Source organism: Argopecten irradians, unplaced genomic scaffold (genome assembly GCF_041381155.1).
Source record: "Argopecten irradians isolate NY unplaced genomic scaffold, Ai_NY scaffold_0838, whole genome shotgun sequence".
NCBI lineage: Eukaryota > Metazoa > Mollusca > Bivalvia > Pectinida > Pectinidae > Argopecten > Argopecten irradians.
The window spans coordinates 1,005-27,198 of record NW_027188305.1 but is presented as its reverse complement, the minus strand read 5'-3'; the positions used below and the strand labels follow the sequence as shown (position 1 = coordinate 27,198).

The window sequence follows — 26,194 nt, the reverse complement described above, 5'->3', positions numbered from 1 at the left end:
TATATATATTTGATGAAATAATGTCTCGCTGTGAAATTTGATATTTTATCGTTCAGTTTTATTGCCTAGTAGGTACATGTAAGTGATAAAAAACAAGTAAGGTAAAATGCATACAGACGTTATAATAATGGTTTGCACAATCATTTCTTTGCTCCATTAGCAGTAATAGCTCTAAAGACGACACCGTTATCTGTCTTTAAGTCTTTTAAGCTATTCAATATTGCAGCAAACACGTGATATGCAGGCAATACCTGCAAAAGAAATCATTTCTACTCTAATATTTAATTAAATAGAATATAAAAATTGGAAACATTATTTTTGCCATTTGATATTTGACCCTTGAAATTACCATTAACCCAGAAAAAAAGATCGAATGGTTTGAATAGCAATTTGCAGCTGACCCGTAAGTATCTTCAAGAAAAATATTAATCTTATCACTGAGAGGCCGTAAAACGACCCAAAGTGATACCCCCCCCCCCCCTTAGTATTATAGTATTTTACCATAATCATAGTAATATCCAAGTGAGCGAAACATGGTGTTTGAGCCTCTTGTTTCGTATTAATTATTTTGTCTTGATAACAAATGAATATCTTAATCTAAATTATACATTAAAACGTTTGTATAACGAAAACGAAAGATATTTTCCAAATAATATATAAATAATGTGTGTGTACCTTATTGACTTATCTCACCAAAGCATGTGGAAGAACCCAAGACTATTGAAGCTAGACCTTAAACAAGGCATTGAATAGATGACATTATTTACTGTACATTATACATATAGTAAACTAATCCATATTGTGCACATAAATATTTACGCATGTGTGTGCACATAAATATCTACTTTTTAAGTCGCAAAACAAGAAACATCTAGTTCAAACTCACTGGTAATAATAGCTGCAATATTGTAGCTCAAAAGACTTTAAAAAGATAATGGTATCGGCCCGAAAGGTAAGGTATAGTAGGCCGGATACGTATATTCGTTCTATGTTAAACAACAGTGGTCATTTCGATACTTCAACATTTTCTAAAAATCTTGATTTTAGTGTTAATCATTGGACACATAAAATGGTTCCACCCAGAAAGAAAAACAATAAATTGTACGAAATCAAAATATCTAACACTGATACACCATTTCTTATCTAACATCCTTAATATTTTACTATAGACCGGTATCGATACTGAACAAAAGGTTCTGCCATTGATGGTAGCTTAGATTTCAGCAATATCGCTTTTCATCTACCTATCTCCCGCATTGTAACGAATGGTGTTATTTCTGTATAAAGCTGCAAAGGTTTATCAGCATGTTGAAGACTCTTTCGAACCATGCAACAACCTGCTAAACAAATATGATGAAATGATACTGAGATTGGCCTAAATAATATGGGACAATAATGAATGGTATCAACCGTCTTCCATTTGTACCGTCACAGATAACGTTATGGAATTCATAAGTTTATTGTGTTGATCTGAGATACTCTTTCGATTTTTTTAATATTTACAATATACATTGTCATTGTCTCCATGTAACCATGCTTTGCCTGAAGAATAATAATATTTTATGATTATACGTGCAAACGTGCACATGCTAGTAAATTATCATAATACCCTAACAAATCTGAAATTCATTCCTTAACAATTAGCCCTGTTTATTAGTGCTGATAGTATATCGTGTATTCTTATTATTTTCATGTGGCACCATGTTAATCATTCGTAAATCTATCCGTATAAATATTTCTATTACAGGTAGCAAGTAGTCATGGAAACAGAACAACGAAACGCACTACGAAAAAATCACGTGGCCTTGGTGGATCACCTCGATCCGTGTGACATCATTGACGATCTGTTTGAAGATGGAATCCTGACAGAGAATGATTGTGATCACATCAAATCTTGCAATTCCAGGAAAGACAAATGTCGTCTACTTCTTAAATTACTTCCGACCCGCGGGGGATGTGCGTATGGTTCTTTTGTGAAATCATTAACAGCTGGCTATGGTCACTTGGTTTCCTTTACTTCAATGTTCAAAACAGGATACGGACAATGACGCAATACAAACCAAAGAAGGCGGAGGCCGTGGCATAGCGGTAACATGGTAAAAGTATGTAACACTGCAAGCCTCTTATCCCCACAATTCGCCCATTACCAGCATTAGAAGAAATTGATAAAGCAAAATTGTTTGCCCTTTATTCTTAGGAATGTAGAGACCAAATGACACCTATTAGATTTACATTATCAAGAGTTTGTTTTAGACAACGTGAGGAATGCGAAAAATACGAATCTAAACCGGAAAGACACGCTTAGAAAGATGCCACAATGTTCGTCTTCCGAACTCTCGCGGTGTGTATTGAATGACACGACCAAACTTCCGGTATTTCATGAAAAGTCTCTAGATGAGAGGAAATATAGATACATCGTCGATGAGTTATAGCGAAGTGTACACAGAGCACTATAGAAACCATGTCAACTCAACCCCTCTCCTGACCGGACACCTCGATGGCCTATTCTCGCAAGCAGTACTTCGTCATGGCTCATCAAGCAAACATGGACTATCCAATGAAGAATGTCCGTCTTCGTCTGTCTAAACTAACGCTCCACATCACAAAGGTAACCAAGTTACTGACCATATCCAATTGATTCGCGAGCCGTCAACAAAATTACAGAAGACAAACCTCTAAACGATTGGGTGATACGACGAAGCCGGGACACTTAAAACAAGAACACGCTCCGCCTGTCTGATAAATTTATGTCGCGCCATGATCAATGTTTTTCGTGCGCTTTGAGGATAAACATTGCAGACAAACCATGTTGGTTCTACCGTCCAACACCCCTTCTCCTCAATGGACAACTTGGTGGAACCGAACACATACAGATCAATCCAAAGGGTATACATTTGAATCAGTGCTGAAAGCAAACCTCGGAACAGACAAAAATCGTCCATCTTGTTCAGAATGAAAATAAACTGAAAACCCGGGTCGATCTAAAGTCTTAAGTGTGAACAAAGACTCTGCACATTGTAACGAAAGTGACACGTTACGGGCCAACACCTTATCCCCTAAGGCAGACAGGCGATTTCAGCGAAAGGGTAAGCCTTCCGTTGGTACCAAACATGCGACTAATCCTTATCTTTATCGTGACAATAGCAGTAAAAACAAAGATGCAAGTGAAGCAGAAACAGAGGTCAGAAAAAAGGCAGGACTTATCGACTGGGTGCAATCTTTCACCTGTGGCTTCCTTCCCAGGATCTGCGACATCACACGATCGGAGGTCAAGACGTCTAGAGGTGGCATTCAATTCCCTGAGCACAATGATCAATCAGGGAGAATTCCAAAAGTTTGATATGTACGCTATGAGCATACAGGTGAAGTACAGCGAAGACTCAGACATGATGTGCATTCTAGATTACCTCCATGCCAGTCGTGACCTGTTTGTAACTGACATACACTCCGCTAAGAAGCATATAAACACAGGCTTACAACGAGTTGCAAGGACAAGTAATCCTAAATATTTCACCCTGGAACTTTTTTTCGGCACAAACCAGAATGTACATTGCCCAACGAAAATTGAACAAATAAGAAAACACGCTCGCCGACGCAAAGATGATTATAGAGACGGATCCAGTTGGATGTTCCGGAAGAGCAGCTGGTTGGTTATTTATGAACGATGTCCGCGATATTTCGAGTCAGCTTGCAGTTTTGAACGCGCGTCGGCCTAACTACCCTTCGGTATACAAATACCTACATGAAAAAGCTGTCAAAAGTTGTCGAAAGGCTCTTGATAACTTCAGCCGTGATGGCGGAAAAGATGGTACATTTGGGATCGGATTTGCACATTATTATGTCGTTTAGCAATACTCCTTCTGTGATGTGGCGATAATGGATTCATCACGATGGGGTGTACAAGCGTCCAGAATCTAGAAGATATAGAAATTGGCTAGTAACTACCTTACAGCAATTAGAGAATCTCGAAATTTTTCCAGATTCCCAAAAAAATCTGGATTAAAGTACCATAGACCTTCTAGCCAAAAGTGACCTTCAGTATCGCAGGTCGAACTCAAGTACGGGGCAGTTATTAGAGCAATGCTTGGATAGCTCGCATCACCAAACTCGCCAAAGGATATCAAACATGTTAGAATTTAGCGAGCATGATCACTAACGATGGGTGGTTTTATCGGAACAATTTGCCTTGTATCGTTGATGTAGCGTTGTTTGTGATGAAGAGGAAGTCTCGAGGATACTGTTGGACGACTTGGCAGAATCCCGAAGGAGTTTCTATGTCTAGTGAACAGTAGTCAGAGAGCGAGGGTGGGCCACCTGACAGAACCTGATCCGAGTGACTAGTGAACAGTCGTTAGGAAGCGATGTGGGTCACTTGACATAATCTACTGCGAGTGACTAGTGAACAGTTTCTAGGGAGCGAGGGTGGGCACTTAAACTTACCATGTGCAAAATGTAGAGGATTCGATTAGTATGAACGACATAGCTGAAGTGGTCGGGAAGCCGTGTGTTGGCAAAACAGTCGGAAGAAGAAAGGCCGGAAGCCAAAAATTCATTATTTTTTGACGGTCTGGTTTTATTAATGCTATATGAAGAAAACAAAATCTGTCAACCAACTTATTTTCACGTTTCCACATGTAATACGATTTGTTGTTGGTATTTGTTTCTCTCAGACGATTGTATTTCGTGATTTAGTCCTATAGTTCTAATGTATCTGTGTCTGGCACTTTTTCGTGTCGACTAACTTTCTCTTTTTCTATTTGCCTGCAAAATACACCGAATGAAAAAAACACGTGAAAATGAGTTGGTTTTCAATAATATGATTATGAATTGATATTACTTTGATAATTCTAACACTATAGACCCTATGTCTTAACTATGTGTGAAAGTTAGATGTTATTATTGCTCAATGTTTTCAAATTCATCTGCAATTTCTATTCGGCATAACGTGTGTGGACTAAACAGATAATAGTTTTCGGCTTGTATAGGCCCAGTGTGTGCGATTGGTTACTGTATCTACTCAATTCTGATTACCGTAAGTTGTCTTTATTGAATCACGAAAAAATCATGTCGTGATTCCGAATTACAGACTCAAAACTTTTTGCCATTGACTCAATAAACTGATTTTATGTAAATTTGCAAAATTGATTCATGCTTCCCAACAAGTAGGTAACTAGCTAGAAATAACGATGGGCTCAGTATTATTAACCATTCCATTCTCGATATATCCCTATGATGGTTACTGATGTTAAGACGGTTGCGTTAGTAGATTGTGCCACCGTCTGGGAGACTAGTGTCTCGGAGAAGTGTATAGAACTACTCAGAACGCGGTATTTACAACAGAGTCGAAGTCAGTGTTATAGTTTGGTTCAGAAACTGTATCGTGATATATAGCTTTAACACTTAGGTTGTTTACTGTGTGGCTATGTGGTGTGTGCATCTCTATAGATCTGTGTAATATTCAAAGGCAGTCTGCAGGCCCGTGATTGGTCAGGGATTTTTTTCTCCTGAATTGCCTTTGACATATTGTAGAGTTGGATATAACAACAGTGATAGTAATCCCTGGAGTATTGAGTATGTTTAACCATGTCTAGTCTAGAAGGATTTGCCTCTTATTACAGCCGTGCTACCCCAACTGAGAACGATGCGTGTATATAAACCCCTACGCTCTACCGCTGACTTGTATCGATGTTGGCCCTGCAAGTAGGGCGTTAGAATTGTACCTGCTGCCCCTATTGCATGATCGTAAAAGTTCTCTTCTTCCTAACTGACTTTATCTTTTCTAATGCCTTCCTTGGCACCGCCTCAATTTTGGCCTTGAGTTGAGCGTTCGCCCCTATGAGGAAGGCTCTGGGTTCTGTCCCCTGGCCGAGACACACCAAAGTCTATAAAAGTGGTAGTTTCTGCTCCTGCTTAGCGTTCAGCATACAGGGAGTGGGACGACTGGTTCGCCCGTTGTCAGTATAATGTGACCGGGTGGGGTGTGTTGCTTGGTGTCTTCGGCGGCATGCTTCAGTGATATAGCACTATAAAAAGGGCAACAGTTCCACTATACAAGAAGACACAACATGAATATACCGCAGTCTCCCAGTACACTCACCTCGCACAACATACACGCAACGCACCGCATACATGGGAGGCCGTCCTTACATGACCATAGCTGTTAATAGGACGTAAATAAATCAAACAAACAAACAAACAAATGTATCGATGTATTGAATGAGTATACTGTAGCCGTGTTATTTATAGACTCGAGTACTGTCGCCAAATCCACAGGTAAATTGGTACTGGATGCTACGCTCGGGCCTCTCATCCAGCTTAACGAAACTGAATGGCTAGTTAGCTTAACCGATCTATATATCATCAACAATGCGTCTATATCTACTTAAAAACAAAACAAATATTCTTCAAATCGCATCAACATTCACTTGACTAGTATGTCTTTACTTTAGATATTTTAACAATCTTCATATTTCTAGTAAAATCGCATATGAAACTCCTTATAGATCTAGCAATGCTCATTACGTATGGAACCGTCATGTGTCCCGGCTGCAGGCCGTGTGCAAAAAGTCAAAACACACGTGGGATTTATAAGATGGGTCCTAAACTGTCCTATATTTAGGATTTTCAAGTGGTTTGTAATAATATTACAGCAAAACTAACTAGCTACAAGGTTAGTGGCATTTTTAACCGTATTGTTTTATATAATTAGCCATCAGCTTGGATCTGGTTACCTACAAAATGTAGTGAGTTCACTCACAATGTGTATGTTTATTGCAAGCCAACGTATCTGCTATCCTATTGCTCTTTAAAGTTTGTAATGATCTCAAACACACTAATAACTTATTGTGTAATTTTAAGTAACTGGATTATAATATTTTCAAATAGTTCTGATAACTATTGATGTGTAATATCTCCAGACATTGACATGTACGGAGTACGGCGGACTGCCGATGTTTTTGACATGTTCTGCAAGATATATTTCACTGTTTCAGTTACGGCAGTGGCAAATAAAAGAAAACAAACACAATGCAATTATATTATGTTATTTCTTCTAAATACAACACTTCTTTGTGCAAGTTGTCAAGCATTTATTGTGAATGTTTTGCAATGAAATTATACCACCTTTATAGTTTACAACATTGAATTTGTGATTCCCCGGACATCGTTTTCCCCCAAATTTTTAAATGCGGAAAATAGTAGATTTTTTCAGCATTTTCAGCCCTAGGAGAAAATACATGTGCAAAGTACACTGGTATGTAAGTTATGCAAGTTTTTATGGTATTTGTAACAATTACGATTGTGTTTGGTACAGCTAATATAGCCAGATTTACCTGTGGATTGGCGACAGTACTCCGAGTCTATAAATAACTAGCTTCACTCATTCAATACATTGATACAAGTCAGCGGTAGAGCGGTAGGGGTTTATATACTCGCATCGTTCTTCATTTTTCAAAACCAAAGAATACTCATGTTAATCCTAATCCAATAACTCCACTATTTATTCACATTCAGTATATCCAATGATATTATCATTTTAGTCTTAGCATTTCATTTGGTTCATTAGTTCCTCCAACATTTGAAGGTATTTCTATGAAAAACGTTTTGTGATTTTGTTGTTTTCCACAAATGTAGCCATTCCCATGACATACCTGGGTACCATTTGTTTCCTTCATGACTGTTTTCTGCTTTCTTGAAAACTTTGTTGATATTCAAAAACTATGTATACATGTATAAACATATTGTTTTTGTTCTTTTGTTTTATAAAGTTTTCTACCTTTGAAATAGATCAAAGAACTGTTTAATGTTGTCATTTTGCTTAGCTTTTTTAGGTCATCTGATCTGAAGGGTCAGGATGACCAATTGTCATCATGCATCACGCAAACTTTTCTTTCAACAACCGAAAGGCCCATGCTACTGATTTTTGGCCTTTAACATGCTGGGATGAAAGGCTACAAAGTCTGTCCAAATGAATGACCTTGACCTACATTAAAGGCCATAAGGGTCAAAATGACTAAAATCTTAAAATGACTTCTTGGGAATAACTAAGAGTCTAACAATAACCGAAAGGCCCAGGCTACTGATATTTTACCTATGACATGCAGGGATGAAAGGCTACCAAATTGTATATTAAAAGTAATACTATAAAGCTAGAACACAAAAGCACACATTAAATTGAAAGCAACCATCAATTTACTAGATATTTGTGATTTTGTGTTAACAAAATCATGTATTGATGTGTTGGTCTATTGGGTTGGTTTTGTTTGATTACCGGTAGTTTAACATCCAATAATAGCAATTTAAAGACTACCTACCTTGTATACAATGTATTGTGTCTATGTATGTTTTGGAAGAAGACTGTGGTGTATTCCTATTGTGATTCTTTGTAATCATGAATTTCTGATCTTTTTCAAAGTGGTATCTCACTAAAGCATGCTGTCGGAGACACCAAAAAACACACCCCACCAGGTCACATTATACCGACAATAAACAAACCAGTCAACCTCCCCCTGTATGGAGCAGAAACAGCACTGTTATAGACTATAGTGTGTCTTAGCCATAGGGCAGAACACAGAATCTTCATCACACTCAACTCAAGACCAAAAGCTTTGGTTCAATAGTTATCCCATCATATTTCATCACCATATCTTTAATGGTTCAGAAGATAAGACACCAACAAGGAATTGAAACACGTTTCTTACTTTTGACTTTGAATAATATGAAGGAGGTATCCCTCAAGTTCCTCCACCATATCTTGTTTTCAGTAACAGTCCAGACACAAAATAAAATCAAAATTGGAAACAGAAGAAAATCCATCACTTATGCAATGACTCTCTTCATGAAAGATTTAACACAAATAAAACAGATAATAAATTATTTATTGGCTTCTTTTGGGAAATTCTCGATGTGGATGTCAATGACATCTTTTCGTCCTATAAAAAACCCCACTTCTTTTGAAATCTGAATTTTTCTTCTGCTATTAAGTTAAATTTGAAATGGATGATTTGAAACTCCAGAAAACATTATGCAACAGCTGATGTTGTCAATTTAACTTTATCACATAACATGATTTTTGTATCATTTCAAGAACGATTTTGATTTATATTGCAAATAGTCAAGGACAAACAAAACTTACATTGAAAAAGGTCACATGATCTACAATGTTAATATTATTAGTCACATGATCAATAATGCGAATGAGTCACATGATCTCATCCGAGTTCACAGTTATGGAAGGGCATCCATATTGAAGTTTGCGTCCACTGCTACTTTGTCCCATCATTTCTACAAAAGGACATCGTGAAGCAGTGATAAAATAAGACTTTTCTATCAAGATGTGTTTACTCGACACCTTCATGGTTTCCTGTCAAACAGTTCACGAACATCCAGATATTAGTTTGAATCTTGTATGGTTGATATATTCAACTTTTTAATGCTGACCATCGTCAGAAATCATTTTTACACTTGTGTCCCCATTATATAAACACTGTCAGGATTACATTGACAGTCATGTCCTTGTAAACACCATCCACAGGATCACAAACAACTTTTACAACAGTATCAGGTTTAAATGTCTCTTATTTACTGTTGGGCGTGACCTTGACACCTTGTCGAATCTGACCCCAACCTATCAACCTGCAAGCAGAAACAAATTATTACTGCAACTTCAGGATATGTTTTTTATAAAATGAATGCTAACCAGCCATAGGAATTTAAGCAATATAATCATTATATTCTACAGTTTTATAAATTATGGAATTCACATTAAAAGTAGTCTAAGATACTGTATTGTAAGATACAATATCAGTGTAAAAACAAACAGGAAATAAGAAACAAACTGAACCAATATGCATCCAAAACACCATGTGACTAAAACTCCAGATTTCTTACCTCCAGTGTTTCTCCACTCTCCTGCTCAGAGCGATTTTCTCTCCTATTTCTGTACAGACAGGGTTTGTTAATCCGATCTTGGCCAAATCAGCTTTCACTGCCAATACTCGGCCTCCAGTTGACAAAGAACCAATGTTCACCATCAAAATCTCATTCTTAGACAGCTTTTGCACCTGGAATCAAAATTTATATTTACTATCTATACATTTTAATTCCAAGGAATGGCACAAATATATGAAGTGTTTCAAATCATACACAGTTATTTCCCCTAACAGTATATTCATAGAAGTTGTAATAAACAAAGGAACATTATAAGTTTGCATTTCAAGCATATTTAATTTTTTATTTTGATTACTTTGATATCACAGTATTAACAATTTTATCTTCCATGCATGTTGAGGTAAAATCAAACTAATATCTTTCCACTGGAAACAGAAAATTCTTACTTTACAATACAAATATTTTCGGATTTCTGAAGTATTTTCATTATCAAAGAAATTAGAAAAGTCTGCAAGGCAAACATCTCTGCATGTGGCTTCATTCAGATCAGAGCTGGATACAATGGCACCAGACCTACATGGGTAAGGGTAACACTCCCCTGACATGTAACTTTGTACTGTCCTTTTATCATGCACATACCTTTGCACCTTTCTTGTCTCCCTCCATTTTCACACCCAACAGACGCCTCAACAAGAAGAAGGAGATGGTGAGTTCTGTGTAGATATCAGGTAGTGCACCTACAGCCCCCAGTACACATCCAACCATACGGTCAGCTCGGCACAACATAGGGTCAATCTTTGTACCCACCCCTTCAAATCAAAGATAACATGGTATCAATGTTACAACAGAAAGTTAAAATGAAGAGTCAGAAGCCTACCTCCATGCAATATTGAAAAGCTACGTATAATTTGTTTGGAATATTGAATATTGCACAATTTATCTCTTTATGACCTTCATGCAAATTTTGAAAATGTTATTATAAACTAGAAATATCTGTCTGTCAAACATAAATGCTCCATTTCAATATCAAATCTGGAGAGGACACTATACCATGGGATGTGTCGGAATGCAACAAGACGGACATTAGTAACACAATATGCTCTCCATTTCATGGTTGGGGCAAAACCAACAGTCTTGTATAATAATGTTTTATTATTACATTGTGTATAAGTGATCACTCTATCAAATAATTTTGTGCATAATTACCAATCAGTCCACCCGGTACAGCATATTGAAGATCGTTCTGCTCAGCAAAACACGACAAAATTCTAGAGAATATAGGGGTACACGTTAGCTTTCCATCCTGGTCTTTTAGTACAGTTCCAGGTCGTACTTCAATCTCTTGTCCAACCTAATAAAGAAAGAACACATTGAAGTGAAGATATAACCATTCATAACACTTTTAATAGCATGGCTTCCTTGTATGTGATGCATGCAGTTAATAGTGTGTAAATCTATTTCAAGTAAACTAGTTGTCTTCATCTAATAAATGTGCTTTTTGGTTTTTTTGATAAATATGCTGTCCACTGTCAGAGAGCTATGGTTGACTACACTACGCCATGCTACACTTATTACCTGTGGGGCAGCTCAGCAAGAAAATCTTTTTCCGATGACATCACTTTAAAAATATAACTCAATTAATAAACTCTTTCAACATAACAACTCTTCAGGTTTGGAGAAAGCTAGAGTACGTATTGAAAATGGATGTGTATACGGACACCTGTCGCTACGGTAAACACATCACTGACAACAAATCATACAGGCCTATCCAGTCAGAAATAAGTACATACTCAACAGGTGTTAGAAATAACCCAAATTGGAATAGCATGCAATCTGTATGTCAATACATTCAAAAGAGTTTACAGAAGAATTTGATGCCACTGTTGTTCAATTGTGACTTCCATAAAGCATATGCAACCTTCAATGTCATTGGCTAAAAGCATGACTCGAAAATTATAGACAGAACCAATCTGACTGGAATCTGTCCAAACAAGATTTTCTGGCTGAGCTGACCCTAACGTGTTAAGTGTAGCATAGTGTACAATCAACGGTGGGTCTCTGGCAATAATTTAAGACCAGAGATAGGATATTTACATCTGTTTTGATAATGTAACCTGTACATGAAGAGGGGTAAATGACCTTACCTTAAGGACTCCCTTCAGAATACTTCCACCGGCCACACCCCCTTTTAAGTCATCAACTTCACTTCCTGGTTTGTTGACATCAAAAGATCGGATAACTGCAAAATGTCGTTAATCAACATGATTCTTCCATTATACTTTAAAACCAGAAAGGAAATTTATAAACCATCCTTTTATTTATATACATTTGTATAAATTCTTCTAGTGCCCATTTTTACCTTCAACACTGTATTCAAAATCTGTGTATTGACGTAAACTTTAAGCTAACTTGTCTTATTTTTATATAAATTCTGAAGATACTGTTAAAAATATATTTTCATCCTTTGAAAAGGTATTTGTTAAATCCACAATTTACCAGTTTGCATGGTATTTGTGACAAAATTTAACAATATATGTTTCAATAAATTTACATCAAAGAAATTATACAAATAAATATGAATTTCTACAGCTTGCATTAATGTTTAGTTATGCATCTGGTAAAGATAAAATGTTTCAGAGCCACTATTTGTGATGATTGTTTTGTGTACATACCTATAAGTCTAGGCTCTGATGTGAAGTCTCGAAGAGGCACGGGTATTTTTTTAACAATATATTCACAGATAACATCAATGTTATATTTCAGCTGAGCTGAGATAGGGATGATAGGAGCACCTTCTGCTATTGTACCTAAAGTAGAAAAAAGCAAAACCCTTAACAGCTGGTACATTTCTAACATCATTCACAAGATCTCCATGGATGTTCCAAGTAATGCATAAAAAATCAAATGGTGTAGAGAACGAAAGTGGCCATGCTAAAAAATGCATATGTCATGCCTTTAAAATGTGTAAGACAAAATCAATAATTGAAAATGTCATCAGTTTTACGTCTATTAAGAATGGTGCAACGAGAATCTTACACAAAACATACAAATATCTGTTTAGAAGAAAGACAAATCTCTTATGGCTGGCAAGCACTCTGCAAGCCTTGTGATTGCAGCCTGAGATATCTTTGTCTGTGAAACAGGCCCTTGTCAGATCATATCAATCCTAACTTTGAAATAAGTTACTGTTGCGATATACAGTAGCTAACTTAAGGAAAATGATTTTTTTTCAAACAAGTGTAAAAAGATGACAATCTTAAAAATAACTACCTTTTACAAATGATAGGATCTGCTCATACTGTTCCTTAGCTTGACTTTCTTTAACCAGATCTATCTTGTTTTGTAAAATCAGAATGTGTTTAAGCTTCATGATTTCTACAGCTGCCAAATGTTCAGAGGTCTGTGGCTGTGGACACGATTCATTTCCAGCTGTAAATAAAGACATTGCTACTTAGTTTCACAACTAGACTGAACATAAGCAAATAAATCGGTACTTTATAATCACAAATTGATAATAATAAGCCAACTCTACAGAACAATATGGTTGGTGATTTTTGATGTTATAATCACAGTGACAAGTAAGTATTGCATCAATAATTACTTGAGGCTTCAATGAAGTGCTAAGAGAAAAGATAAATTACAGAAGAAAATATTCACCAGATTTCGAAAGTATTTGGAAACTAGGTAAGGCTAAATTATTATTATGTATTTTTGACAGAAATAAATGAAATTACATAAGAAATAACTGCCCTAACCTACATATAAAAATCAGAAGCAGTGTAATATGACAAATGAGTAACTTTCTCTACTAAATTACAAGATTCTGGTCAAAGTTTATTACAACAAATAGATTAAATTACCAATTAAAAGAAGAGCAGCATCCATGACAGCAGCTCCGTTCAACATGGTTGCCATAAGAATATCGTGACCAGGACAGTCAACAAAGGATACATGTCTGTAAAAGAATCTAGACTGAAGTATTGGTCATAAACATCACAACAAAATTAGCTTTCCTACACAAGATAATTCCTTGCTGCCTCAAAGTTTATGGCATGGAAAACATGTGATTTTATTATTCCCCTCATTTCATTTTTTATTACAGAAATCTCTTTCATAAACAGTGGTTTCTAAATAATTTACATTATATAAGTTACATTTAGACACTTTTGTTCCAAGTACCTAATCAGCCAAAATATGGCCATATATAATTTGTTTCTATTTATGGTCGATCTCGTGATACTGCTGTGTCCTGATTGGTTAAGGTATCCAGTGAATCCAATGGTAGAAAGTACAAATCACTCGTACCTTAAAACCCTAAATTTTCCGGGACATCCTGTTCTGTCACAAGGGAAAATATCTTCTTTTGAGCTTCCACAAGATCTGTAGCAGCTGGGGCGAGGACATGCATTGTTGTCACATTTGTAAATCTGAAACACATCAACAATTCATATAACAATGTTCAATACAAACCAAGAATCGGGAAACAACACAAAACTGGTGAAAGGCTTATTGGGACCAACAGACACTTGAGTATGTCATGAAATGGATATAAGGAAATGAACATTGCTTTATCGTTTTCTATGTCATATAAGATCCAATTTTTTTGCATTATTCAAGATCACGATTCTTAAGTGTTGTTTTCTTCTGCTTTTTTGCTTGGTGAAATGCTTTATTTTGGGTATCCAAATATATTGGGCATCCAAACATGTGATTAACAAGACAAATACAATTTTGACAAAATCCCTTCTTTTTAAATCTATCATATTAAGCTCTATGGCTTCCATACACTGTCAATAATCACCTTGGCATTAGCATATCCCAACTTAATTGTGATATTTCTTTCCAGTTCATTCTTGAATCGCACAGTCTGCAAAGAAATAACATAACATGATATCAATATGAAAACAAGGCATTATATCAGTGGTCAAAATTTTATTTGGTCAAAGAGGTGTGATGCAAATATTGGACCAAAGCATTTTATCAAATTGTAGTAAATACAGAGGTTGTTCTAACAGAATTTTTCTACAAACCTGTACACCCGATATTGCTTTTACTACAGTAGATTTTCCATGGGCCACATGTCCAATAGTGCCTAAAACAGTAAATATAAGTAAATAAATGACTTCATATAGGAATGGCTCAAACATTGCTGGGCTTCCATATAAGTCGGGTACATAAAGACAGCTCAAAATTATTTCAATCACGCTTTCAAGATTTGTAAGGTAAATTAATTATTAAAATGACAAAATTTAAGATAAACAATAATTTACACTAACTTCTGAAATTTCTTAATAGATAATAAAATGACTTTGTTTAATTGTATTATACAACGACAAAGGTAGACACATATTTTGATCAGGGGTAGAATGATACAGTTTAAGGATTTATAATAATATAAGGGTCTATAATAATGTATCATCAAAATGGAATCAATAATGACAATATATATTATATATGAAAAAGCAAAATTACCTATATTGATTGTGGCCTGTCGACTAATCACATCAAGTGTGAGTGGTGTTAGTTTCTCAACATTCTGAAAGTTAAAAAAACAATATTATGAAAATACGAATACATATTATTATCCTTAAAAATCTAATAATCTAACATATATCTACCATCTTGTTATCATAACTTCAACACTGGGATGACCATGGATCCAGCTGTAATTTATCAACAACAAAATTAAATGGTATAAATTTTACACAACCAGTCCTTGTCTAATTTTGATCCCTATATATTTTGGTGTCAAACAGGGTTTCAAGATCCTCAAACAACGTGGGTAAAGTATAATTTACTGTCGATTAGTCTCACCTTCCGGTGATTATGAGTCATAAAACTTGCATCAAACGATGACATCATAATCATCGGATGGTGGGACTAATCGACGATAAATTGTACTTTACCCACGTCGTTTTGGGATCTCGAAACCGAGATATTGTATGGTATTTTCTTTCTTAACTTATACAAGTAGTACCGGCAACATAAACTTGGATATACTGGCTAAAATATGCTGTCACAGTCTGGTATCGAGAAGTTACACTGTACTCCATTTAAACTGCTGAACTCACAATTACATTGCATTGGGACGCCCATCATAATTGATATATCAATTGTAGGAGGTAATAATGTGAATAGCTGGAATTGAATATAAATGGGAGTAAAGCAGAGTCTTGACATCACTGTTCAGAAAAGTTGGACAACATAATTTGTATAATGCAACATAATCATTATATAGACCACTACAACATATATGGCTGTTGTACATCATCACTCTAGATCTGTTGGAACTTGTACATGCAGAAAGAAACAGCAGTCTGTTTAAGTAGATTTAACAAAGCATTTGTAGATCTATAACAACTTAGCCATTCAAAATGTATGAAAAATTAGCGTTTGACATTAAAGGGCCACTACCTTTCCGAAACGGCTTTTAATTTTTAAAATAGGAATGTAAAACGAGATCAATAATTTTGTAGAGTCGCATAAGTTATTAACTATACGTTTACCAGCACACTTATCATCACTTCAGAACTGTTTAATTTGAATAAATAAAATGTTAATTTTCATAACGCGGGTCGTTTTATGTTTCCCGCCGTCGTCCTAAATGCCGCGCGGTAGTTGACTATCACTGCGCCAGACGGCAAAACAGCGAAATGAATCTCCAATGTTATCATACATTAGACAGGAAATCTTGCATATGTTTGGTGTTGTAACGTCATCTTAAGCCATCGATATATATTTTCTTTTTGTTATTAATGTTTTTAAGAAACCTATAAATTTTGCTCCGGAAAGGTAGTGGGCCTTTAATGATTGTTAATAATACATAAAAACTTGAATCCTAACATCTTTCATACATATCATACATAGGGTTCCACAGTTGCATCAGTTGTTTTTAAAGTTATACATTGTAATGTAAGATACACCTTATGATGAAAAAAACAACAAGAAATGATGCAACCATTATGGCTAATATTTAATCTTTAAAGACAAAATTTGATACTGAAACTAATCTGAAAAAATGTCCCCTAACTGTTTAAGTGAATACAATGTAAAATCATTCACATGATTAGTCTATAATAACACTCAAAGTGTAATAATTGTAGTATGTTGCAATATGTTATTCTATTATCTTATACTAAGGAGAAAACATGATATAAAGACATTTCGGTCTCATACACACAGTGAACATACTGAATCAGTAGAAATTCTGTTCGTTCTCTTATTTGATCATCGGGATATCTTCCATATCTACATACTCAATCGAAATAATTGTATCCGTTATCACACTGTTGACTCGTTCAAATCACTTCATACCGGCGAATATTTCCTAGTGGCCGAGTTGACCTACTTCTGTCATAAACCCTGAAGTCGCCATACTTCGGTTTGCTTTATGACTACTTAAAACGATTTCACATCAGATACGATTCCTATATGAGCCAAGGCAATATATGAATACTAACTAGAGTGCTCAAATCTTGTTTTGATAGGTGTGGTTGAAGATTTTTCACTTCTTTTCCTTCGTCTTCAGCTGCCATGCTGTCTGATGCAAGCCGCATTTTCAGTCTGTCTTATCCAAACGCTTGGGGCATCTCGACGGAGAAATAAAGCGTTTGGACGAACATGAAAGATAAACTCGTTCCCAGTAGACATTTTAGTTTGCTCGTTCCCATTTCTTCTGATCGCTTCCGGTTTGGTAAATATTTTATCCAATCAAAATTTAATACGTATTCTTCTCAGTACTACTTCCGATTTACTTTTACAGCGCTTTGCATGAAAACAAAACAACACGAGGAAACAGTTTTTGTCAATTTTTCCAACGTTTGTTAGAAAGAGAAGGGGATGGAGATTGCGTCATTTTGTTTCGTGGCAACTAGTCGTATCATCAACAATAACCATATGTAGTGTTATGCGTTAATGTTTAATTTCAGAAATGATTCAAATGTTTATTGATCACGACGACACATGTTGCACATGATGGGCTATTTATAGGCCCATGCACGTGTATGAGTTACTGTGTAGTAATTATGCTACAAACAACATGGATCGCTATCGTCTTAGGAGTTTGGTCTTCTTTGTATTTACTGGATGCATTTTTCAAGGTAAACATCTTTTTGGAATTAAAGATGCTCCACCGCCGACAGAACATAAATGACATTCGCCATTTGAACAATAATTGGTGTTTAATCGTGTATATATATATATGTCTAATTAACACAAAAAATAATTTAAATTAATTTATCTTGTCTTTGGTGCATGCACAATCAATACTTCATTCCATATAGGATATAGTGCCACGGATTTTTTCCGGGATGCAATTAATTATTTTTCATATTTTTATCTTGAAATACAATTAGAAGCGCAAACTTTTCAATTGTGTTAATGGTGTAAAGTAAGTAACTTTTGTAACTGAAGAAAAATACTAAATCGTCTGCTCCTGTTTTTGATAGTGAAAAAATACCATTTGTCAACGATGGAGCATCTTTAACAATAAGCATACCAAACATAATAAAATTATTTTCAAAAAAAAGGGGATCTATTTTTGATCTCATATGTCTGCTAAATACATTTGGATCATATCATTAATTCTGGTTTTGAACCAAATTATAATACTAAAATACTCAAGGAAGACCTAAAAAAGATGTAACTTGTGTAGACCTATAAATGCACTGAAGTTACAGTTGTTAAGGTATAATCCAAATTGTTCAGATGCTAATACTGGCGTTATGTATGAAAGTTTGTCAAGAAATTCTGATCATTATGACACTTCTTATCTGAAAATGTGAAAGTCAATGTATGACTTGATCAGACAACTGAATGTAAACGTTCTCTAGCTCGAGATATCTATTGTTAACCTTAGTTGGTAGGCTGTTGTTGGGATTATGCCTGTTGATGCATTATGTCCTCTACATGTATGGTCCTGTTCAGAAACTAGTAGAGCCCATATTTTTTAACTCTGCTCAGTTGGGTAACAAGAGAAGGCTGGGATATACCGAGTTAATGTCGTGGGTAGCCATTTTGAAAACTACTATTTTGAAACTTCTTAGTTACTTCTTTCTTATCCAGCGTTTACTGCAATATGCATGTGTGGCTACCTGATGGTTACTCTAAGATCCCGGCTGGGAGGGAACTGGGTATGTACTAGGGCAGAGTTGATGCAGGAGGTTGACGTGTCTATTTTTAGTTTCCAGGGGAAAGGCGGGTTTGCTGTCCCATCTTGGGCAATACAAAAGTATCCAGGAAACGGTCGAGAGCCATATGCATGATTATCACAAGTCTGGAAGTCCCAATGGGGGGGGGGATGGGTATTTCATTACATGGTGTTATCAGGAATGGTATGTAATGCTAACGGTGGATATTGGGCAAAACTGGCTCACAAATAGTGGGAGGGGAAAAAATCGAGGATAAAGGTAGTGTATTTTTAAGATATAAATAGGATGTTCGTGTGTTGTATGTGGAGGGTACTGGGAGATCTGTATTGGATGGACCTCTTGGGAATTACAGTGTCTGGGTATCCAGTGGGAGTTGGATATTTGTAGCACGGGATTGGGTCCATTCCCAAAGTGATTGAAGTGTGATTTTTAGGATATTGAGGTACTGCGTGGCTGCCATGTTGAGTAAGGTGATGGTTTAGGGAACGGCGGGAGTAATTGGTTTAGTGGATGTTAAATTCATAATAGGGTGCATGTTGGGGGGTGGTGTAGGTGGGTTGACCAAGCAGAAGCGGAGTGGGTCAGGGAGGTACCAAACTTGTGATCGGTATCTACTGAAAGGTGAACCGATGGAACAAAGGTATTAATAACTTCAGGGGTGGTGAATGGAGTGGGGGGGTTTGGGTGATTTTCTACTGATATTACGGTGTTGTAGGACAATGGAGTTTCTTGAACAGGAAAACTGGTAGGGAGAGTTAACTGTATTAAACAATGTACGAGGGGATTTATCAATAAAGGGGGTAAAAAATGGATGTGGTAATATGTCATTGGGTAGCTGTACTGGTTGTTTTGTTAACTGGGGTCACTAGGGTGGGTAAACTAAAAAAAGGGTAAGATACGTGTGGTAATGGGGGTGGGACCTGGGGAGGTTGGGGTAAAGGAGGTTGGCTAGTTAGTTGGATTTAAAGTTAGAGCAAGTAAACCAAAGTTTTATGGTTTTGGTCCGAAGGGAGGGGGGTTACAGGGATGATGAGGTTGGTATCAATCTTGGGGTTTGTAAGTGGATTTTTTTGATGTGATATAGTTGTGGGAAATTAAGGTCTGTTTATTGGGTGGCTGGAATGACATGGGTTGGATAAGGGGAAATTTAACTGGGCATGAGGTATCTTGTGTGTTGACCAGGAAGGTGTGTATGGAACATTAGGACGTCCCAACAGGTCTGGGTAGGCTTATGTTTAATTGGGACAATGTTGGTGACGGTGTATTCAACCCTAAGTGGTAGCGAAGTAATTGGTATTTTGGATACATCAAGATCTTTGGCCCTGAAGGTTTTATAGGATCTATTGGGAGGGGGATTATGTAAATGTTTTTAGAGACCCCTAAGGTTGTAATTCATGGGTGATTAATGTATTGGGGGTTGAATGTGACCGATCTGAAATCAGATCCTATTTTACTAGTTGGGTCTTGGTAAGTAACTTGTGTTTTGGAGGGGTAAACTGAACCTAGTTTGGAACTGGGTACACATGTTACTCGGAGTTAATGAAGAGTATGATTATGTTATTGAAGGGTTGTTGGATATTTAAAATGTTGGTAAGGGGGAGACAATGGACCTGGTGGACACTTATTCCCTTGGGGATAGGGGTTCGCACATTTATTAGGTAATGTAACTAGCAACATGTGGAAATCATCTTCAAACAGTCTTGGTTGGGGGAGTGGGTTGAGGACTGTTTTGGAGACGTATAGTACCTTTTAGTAATTTAGAATGTGGTAATTACCCATTTCTTAAGGTTATCTGCAATATATGACCCACAGGAAGGGTGAAATTATGCTTAATAATCAAGTAATTATTGTTTGGAGTGGGATCAATTAGTCAACCTATAATTTTTTGGTTTTTAATAATTTACCCAGCCCCAAAACTGGTGTCTAAAACAAAAAGAGTCAGGTCAATGTTTTTAATATAAGCTTGTTGGATTACATGTGGATTTTAATGTACATTCCGAATTTCTATGTGAATAATGGTAGTTTCTGTTTTGGGACCATTAAGACCTCATTAACAATGTTTTCCCCCGCAAGGTCCAATCTGTATTAACATTTAGTTTTTTGTTTTTTGCCTTAAACTTTGATAAGTAAAAAACTTTATTAGGAAATTGATTTGGAGTGGAATTGTTGATTGAGATTTTTGGTCTTGGGTAGTAAGCCAATTGAAAAATTTGCTAACATTTCCTGATTTTTTTCATTTCCTGCGTAGAAAATCACTATATATATTGGTTTTTTTGGTCCTGATATGTATTTGTTGTTCTATTTTGGTCATTTTGATACCTCATTTGTCTACTTCGGTTGAAAAAAAAATATGTCAATGTTATGACTATTTTTCAATTTTTAGTCAAATTCGAGATGGCGGCCATCTTGATGACGTCATAACCGGAAGTTCATCCCAACTTATGCAATGTTAACATTTTGATTTGTGATCAGTGGGTCATAAGGGTTCAAGAAAAATATTGGTTCGGAGGTTTGGGGGGGGGGTGCATGTGGGACCCTCCTAGCCCATGGCCTAACATACAGTAATATATCTTCCATATGTATGCACATATGTGCATAGAATATATATATATATAGATTAAGCATACTTATATTAATAGAATATGTATCTAATATTCTAAATTCGCTCTTAATTACTTTGCTTGGGTGATAAACATGTTCACTTAAATTATACGTGCTATATATGACATATTGATATTTTTTATTTTTCTTTCTATTTTTAGCTAGAATAGGGAGTTATTCAAATATAATATAAATATACATAAACATATATTCATTGTAACTGGTACATAAATGTATGTTTTCAATATAATATTATCATATTTGTAGAATTTCATTACTTTGTCTTAATAAAATGTTCATTTAATTTTCTTATTTCTTTGTCATTTATTGTTAATTGTCTAGGAGGGATCATCATTCACCAACTTCTTTTGCTTTCTTAGGTTGTCTATCATCTGTGAGGGGGCTTAATGGCGACCTTACCTCATTTGATAAACTGGTTGATTTTCTTGAAGCTGGTGTTCTAGGGGTAGATTTATCTAATTTCGTAACGAAACTGTCTAGTGTACTGGACACTTTTTAGCTCACCTGGCCCGAAGGGCCGGTGAGCTTATGTCATGGCGCGGCGTCCGTCTGTCCGTCAACATTTCCTTTCAATCGCTACTAGTCATAGAGTTCTGCATGGATTGTAACCAAATTTGGCCACAAACATCCTTGGGGGAAGGGAACAGAACTTGTATAAATTTTGGCTCTGACCCCCCGGGGGCAGGAGGGGCGGGGCCCAATAGGGGAAATAGAGGTAAATCCTAATAAATCGCTACTTGTCCTAGAGTTCTGCATGGATTGTAACCAAAATTAGCCACAAACATCCTTGGGGGAAGGGGAACAGAACTTGTATAAATTTTGGCTCAGGTCCCCCGGGGGCAGGAGGGGCGGGGCCCAATAGGGGAAACAGAGGTAAATCCTTTAAATCGCTACTAGTCATAGAGTTATGAATTGAATGTAACCAAATTTGGCCACAAACATCCTTGGGGGAAGGGGAACAGAACTTGTATAAATTTTGGCTCTGGTCCCCCCGGGGGCAGGAGGGGCGGGGCCCAATAGGGGAAATAGAGGTAAATCCTTTAAATCGCTACTAGTCATAGAGTTCTGAATGGAATGCAACCAAATTTAGCCACAAAAATCCTTGGGGAAAGGGGAACAGAACTTGTATAAATTTTGGCTCTGGTCCCCCAGGGGCAGAAGGGGCGGGCCCAATAGGGGAAATAGAGGTAAATCTTTTAAATCGCTACTTGTCCTAGAGTTCTGCATGGATTGTAACCAGATTTGGCCACAAACATCCTTGGGGGAAAGGGAACAGAACTTGTATAAGTTCTGGCTCTGACCCCCTGGGGGCAGGAGGGGCGGGGCCCAATAGGGGAAATAGAGGTAAATCCTATAAGTCGCTTCTTGTCCTAGAGTTCTGCATGGATTGTAACCAAATTTGGCCACAAACATCCTTGGGGGAGGGGGAACAGAACTTGTATAAATTTTGGCTCAGGTCCCCCGGGGGCAGGAAGGGCGGGCCCAATAGGGGAAATAGAGGTAAATCCTTTAAATCGCCACTTGTCCTAGAGTTCTGCATGGATTGTAACCAAAATCAGCCACAAACATCCTTGGGGAAAGGGAAAGAGAACTTGTATAAATTTTGGCTCTGGTCCCCCGGGGGCAGGAGGGGCGGGGCCCAATAGGGGAAATAGAGGTAAATCCTTTAAATCGCTACTGGTCATAGAGTTCTACATGGATTGTAACCAAATTTGGCCACAAACATCCTTGGGGGAAGGGGAACAGAACTTGTATAAATTTTGGCTCTGGCCCCCCGGGGGCGGGGCCCAATAGGGGAAATAGAGGTAACTCCTTTAAATCACTACTAGTCATAGAGTTCTACATGGATTGAAACCAAATTTGGCCACAAACATCAGTGGAGGAAAGGGAACAGAGCTTGTATAAATTTTGGCTCTGACCCCCCGGAGGCAGGAGGGGCGGGGCTCAATAGGGGAAATAGAGGTTAATTCTTTAAATCGTTGCTTGTCCTAGATTTCTGCTTGGATTATAACCAAATTTGGCTACAAACATCCTTGGGGAGAGGGGAATAGAACTTGTATAAGTTTTGGCTCTGACCCCCCGGGGGCAGGAGGGGTGGGGCCCAATAGGGGAAATAGAGGTAAATCCTTTAAATCGCTACTTATCCTAGAGTTCTGCATGAATTGTAACCAAATTTGGTCACAAACGTCAGTGGAGGAAGGGGAACAAAACTTGTATAAATTTTGGCTCTGACCCCCCGGGGGCAAAAGGGACGGGGCCCAATAGGGGAAATAGAGGTAAATCCTATGAATCCCTACTTGTCCTAGAGTTCTGCATGGATTGTGACCAAATTTGGCCACAAACATCCTTGGGGGGAAGAGCAACAGAACTTGTATAAATTTTGGCTCTGACCCCCCGGGGGCAAAAGGGACGGGGCCCAATAGGGGAAATAGAGGTAAATCCTATGAATCCCTACTTGTCCTAGAGTTCTGCATGGATTGTGACCAAATTTGGCCACAAACATCCTTGGGGGGAAGAGCAACAGAACTTGTATAAATTTTGGCTCTGACCCCTGGGGGCAGGAGTGGCGGGGCCCAATAGGGGAATTAGAGTTAAATATTAAAATTCCTACAGAAAAGAAATAATGAACCTGTATTCAGAACATTACTTGGCATTACAAACCAGGTGAGCGATACAGGCCCTCTAGGCCTCTTGTTTTGGATTTCACTTTCTTTTTGTTCTTTTTCGGGGGGCTGGAAGTTTGAGTTGGTGGGTGATGATCATCTTGAGGCATGTGTTCTTCTTGAATACTAGCGTTGCTGCAAGTAGATGATGTTTCCTGTGTGCGAGTTCGTTTTCTGTGTCGATATCACTTTCATTACCCATCTCTTCATCACTTGATGATGAGGTGTCAGATGACATGTTGTTCAGATTTGTTGGACACTCCGTCATTACATGACCAGTGCCTTTACATAAGCGGCACACTACTTCGTTTCGACAGTCTATTGAAGTGTGGTCTGACTGTAGATATTTGTTGCAGTTTAGTTTGTCATTTGGTTGTCCTCTGTGAGTTATAACAGCCCTGTATCGGACTATTTCCATGACTTTGGGAAGTGGGTTTTTCATATCCTTTATCAGGGCTATTCTGTCTCCAGTTTCGCAGTTGGTTAATCTTCCATCTACTCGAAGTTTTTCTCTGAAGAGGCTTTTAATATCACAACCCTTCAGAGTTGGAGTTCTTTTAATTTGGCCGTCGTCAGCGGAGAGGGGTATATTTTTGGCGAGGGTCACCTCGCCATTGTGATCGTGGTTGCAAAATTCTTTTACAGTCAATTTCCTCAATATGATTGGCTTAGAAATTGCTCGCAGATACTAGCGCTCCTAGCGGCAGTGTATTCAACAACTTTGATTTTATCGGGAATTTTAAATAGCAAATTTTGAATATGAAAGTTACTGAAATAAGCGTATCTGTAACGTTGAAATAGGAATAGTATATACACTATCCAAAAGATCTTCTGTTTGAAAATTTTCACCTGAATTGTGTACAAAGTATCTAGATTTTTCGTCCCCAAAATGGTGTTTACAATGAATGAAGACGTTTCGTCCCAAAAATGCTTCGCTCCGGAGCTGGTTATCCCCAGACGTTTACTCCCTATTAGCGACAGTTATCCCGCAACGGAAAAAAATGAAATCAATATTTCACCTCGAACATCAAAATTGATACCATAATGAATTTTGTAATTTGGATCAAATTTGTCTCGGAGCAAATACATTTCATGGCGAAATGAAGATGCATTTATCACCACTGTGTTATGGCACATGGCCTTACTACAATGGAAGAAAGACAACTCTTAACAAAATTTTGGACAAACTTGGTCTACTGATAAAATAGCACGTGACAGACGGTGAACATTTTGTAAATGTCCAAGGTGGCGTAATCTTAAAACTAACGGCAGTTAATAAGGTATGAATATTTACCACATCCATAATTGTCGATAATTTCATAAGCACATGTATAAATATCAGATTATATCTATATACTAAAGCACGTTCTGAGATTTCCATTAAACCATACTTTTAAAACATTTTAGTTGTTTTCACCACAGGAGCTTGCATTTGACGTTCTGATCATATACATACAGCATATTCATTAAACTAGGTAATACGAAGTAAATTTTTGGCCGAATGACAAAAATCATATATGGAATGTTCATATAACTCGAAGTGATATTTTTTGAACTACTAGATCGACGAAAATGTCGATTTCTTTTTCATAATTCTTCCGTAAAACGGCACTTCAAAAGCTGTTTCAATCTGTAAAAATGTAGAGAAAACTGTTAATTGTTTAGCAATTATCCTGAGTTATATTTTACCAACAAGCATCAGAGATTAGCAATTAAAACTTACATAAACATATTCCCGACTCTCACTTGCATTGTGTGATCACTCGAGCGGAACTAATCTCTACCACCTGGCACAGTCTTACAAATGCAATCGCACAAAAGCCCACATGGTCACTGTTTTTAGTGCGATTACATCTTAGGGTGTGAACTTTT

General features: G+C 37.1%; 1 protein-coding gene and 1 pseudogene across 1 annotated transcript; one reads left to right on the top strand and one right to left on the bottom strand.

Moving 5' to 3' along the window:
- The first annotated feature begins 1,004 nt into the window (after nucleotides 1-1,004).
- On the top strand, nucleotides 1,005-3,938 carry LOC138313681 (uncharacterized; annotated as a pseudogene).
- Nucleotides 3,939-8,858: 4,920 nt separating this feature from the next.
- LOC138313680 (eukaryotic translation initiation factor 2 subunit 3, Y-linked-like) lies at nucleotides 8,859-17,503 on the bottom strand. Its single transcript, XM_069254023.1, has 13 exons — nucleotides 17,349-17,503; nucleotides 15,361-15,424; nucleotides 14,919-14,980; nucleotides 14,690-14,755; nucleotides 14,194-14,315; nucleotides 13,749-13,843; nucleotides 13,159-13,317; nucleotides 12,561-12,695; nucleotides 12,033-12,127; nucleotides 11,095-11,239; nucleotides 10,528-10,697; nucleotides 9,889-10,061; nucleotides 8,859-9,633 (listed from the first exon to the last, which is right to left on the bottom strand). Exons 1-13 carry the CDS (start codon nucleotides 17,442-17,444, stop codon nucleotides 9,576-9,578), a joined length of 1,440 nt encoding a protein of 479 aa, XP_069110124.1. The 5' UTR covers nucleotides 17,445-17,503; the 3' UTR covers nucleotides 8,859-9,575.
- Between the last annotated feature and the right edge of the window lie 8,691 nt (nucleotides 17,504-26,194).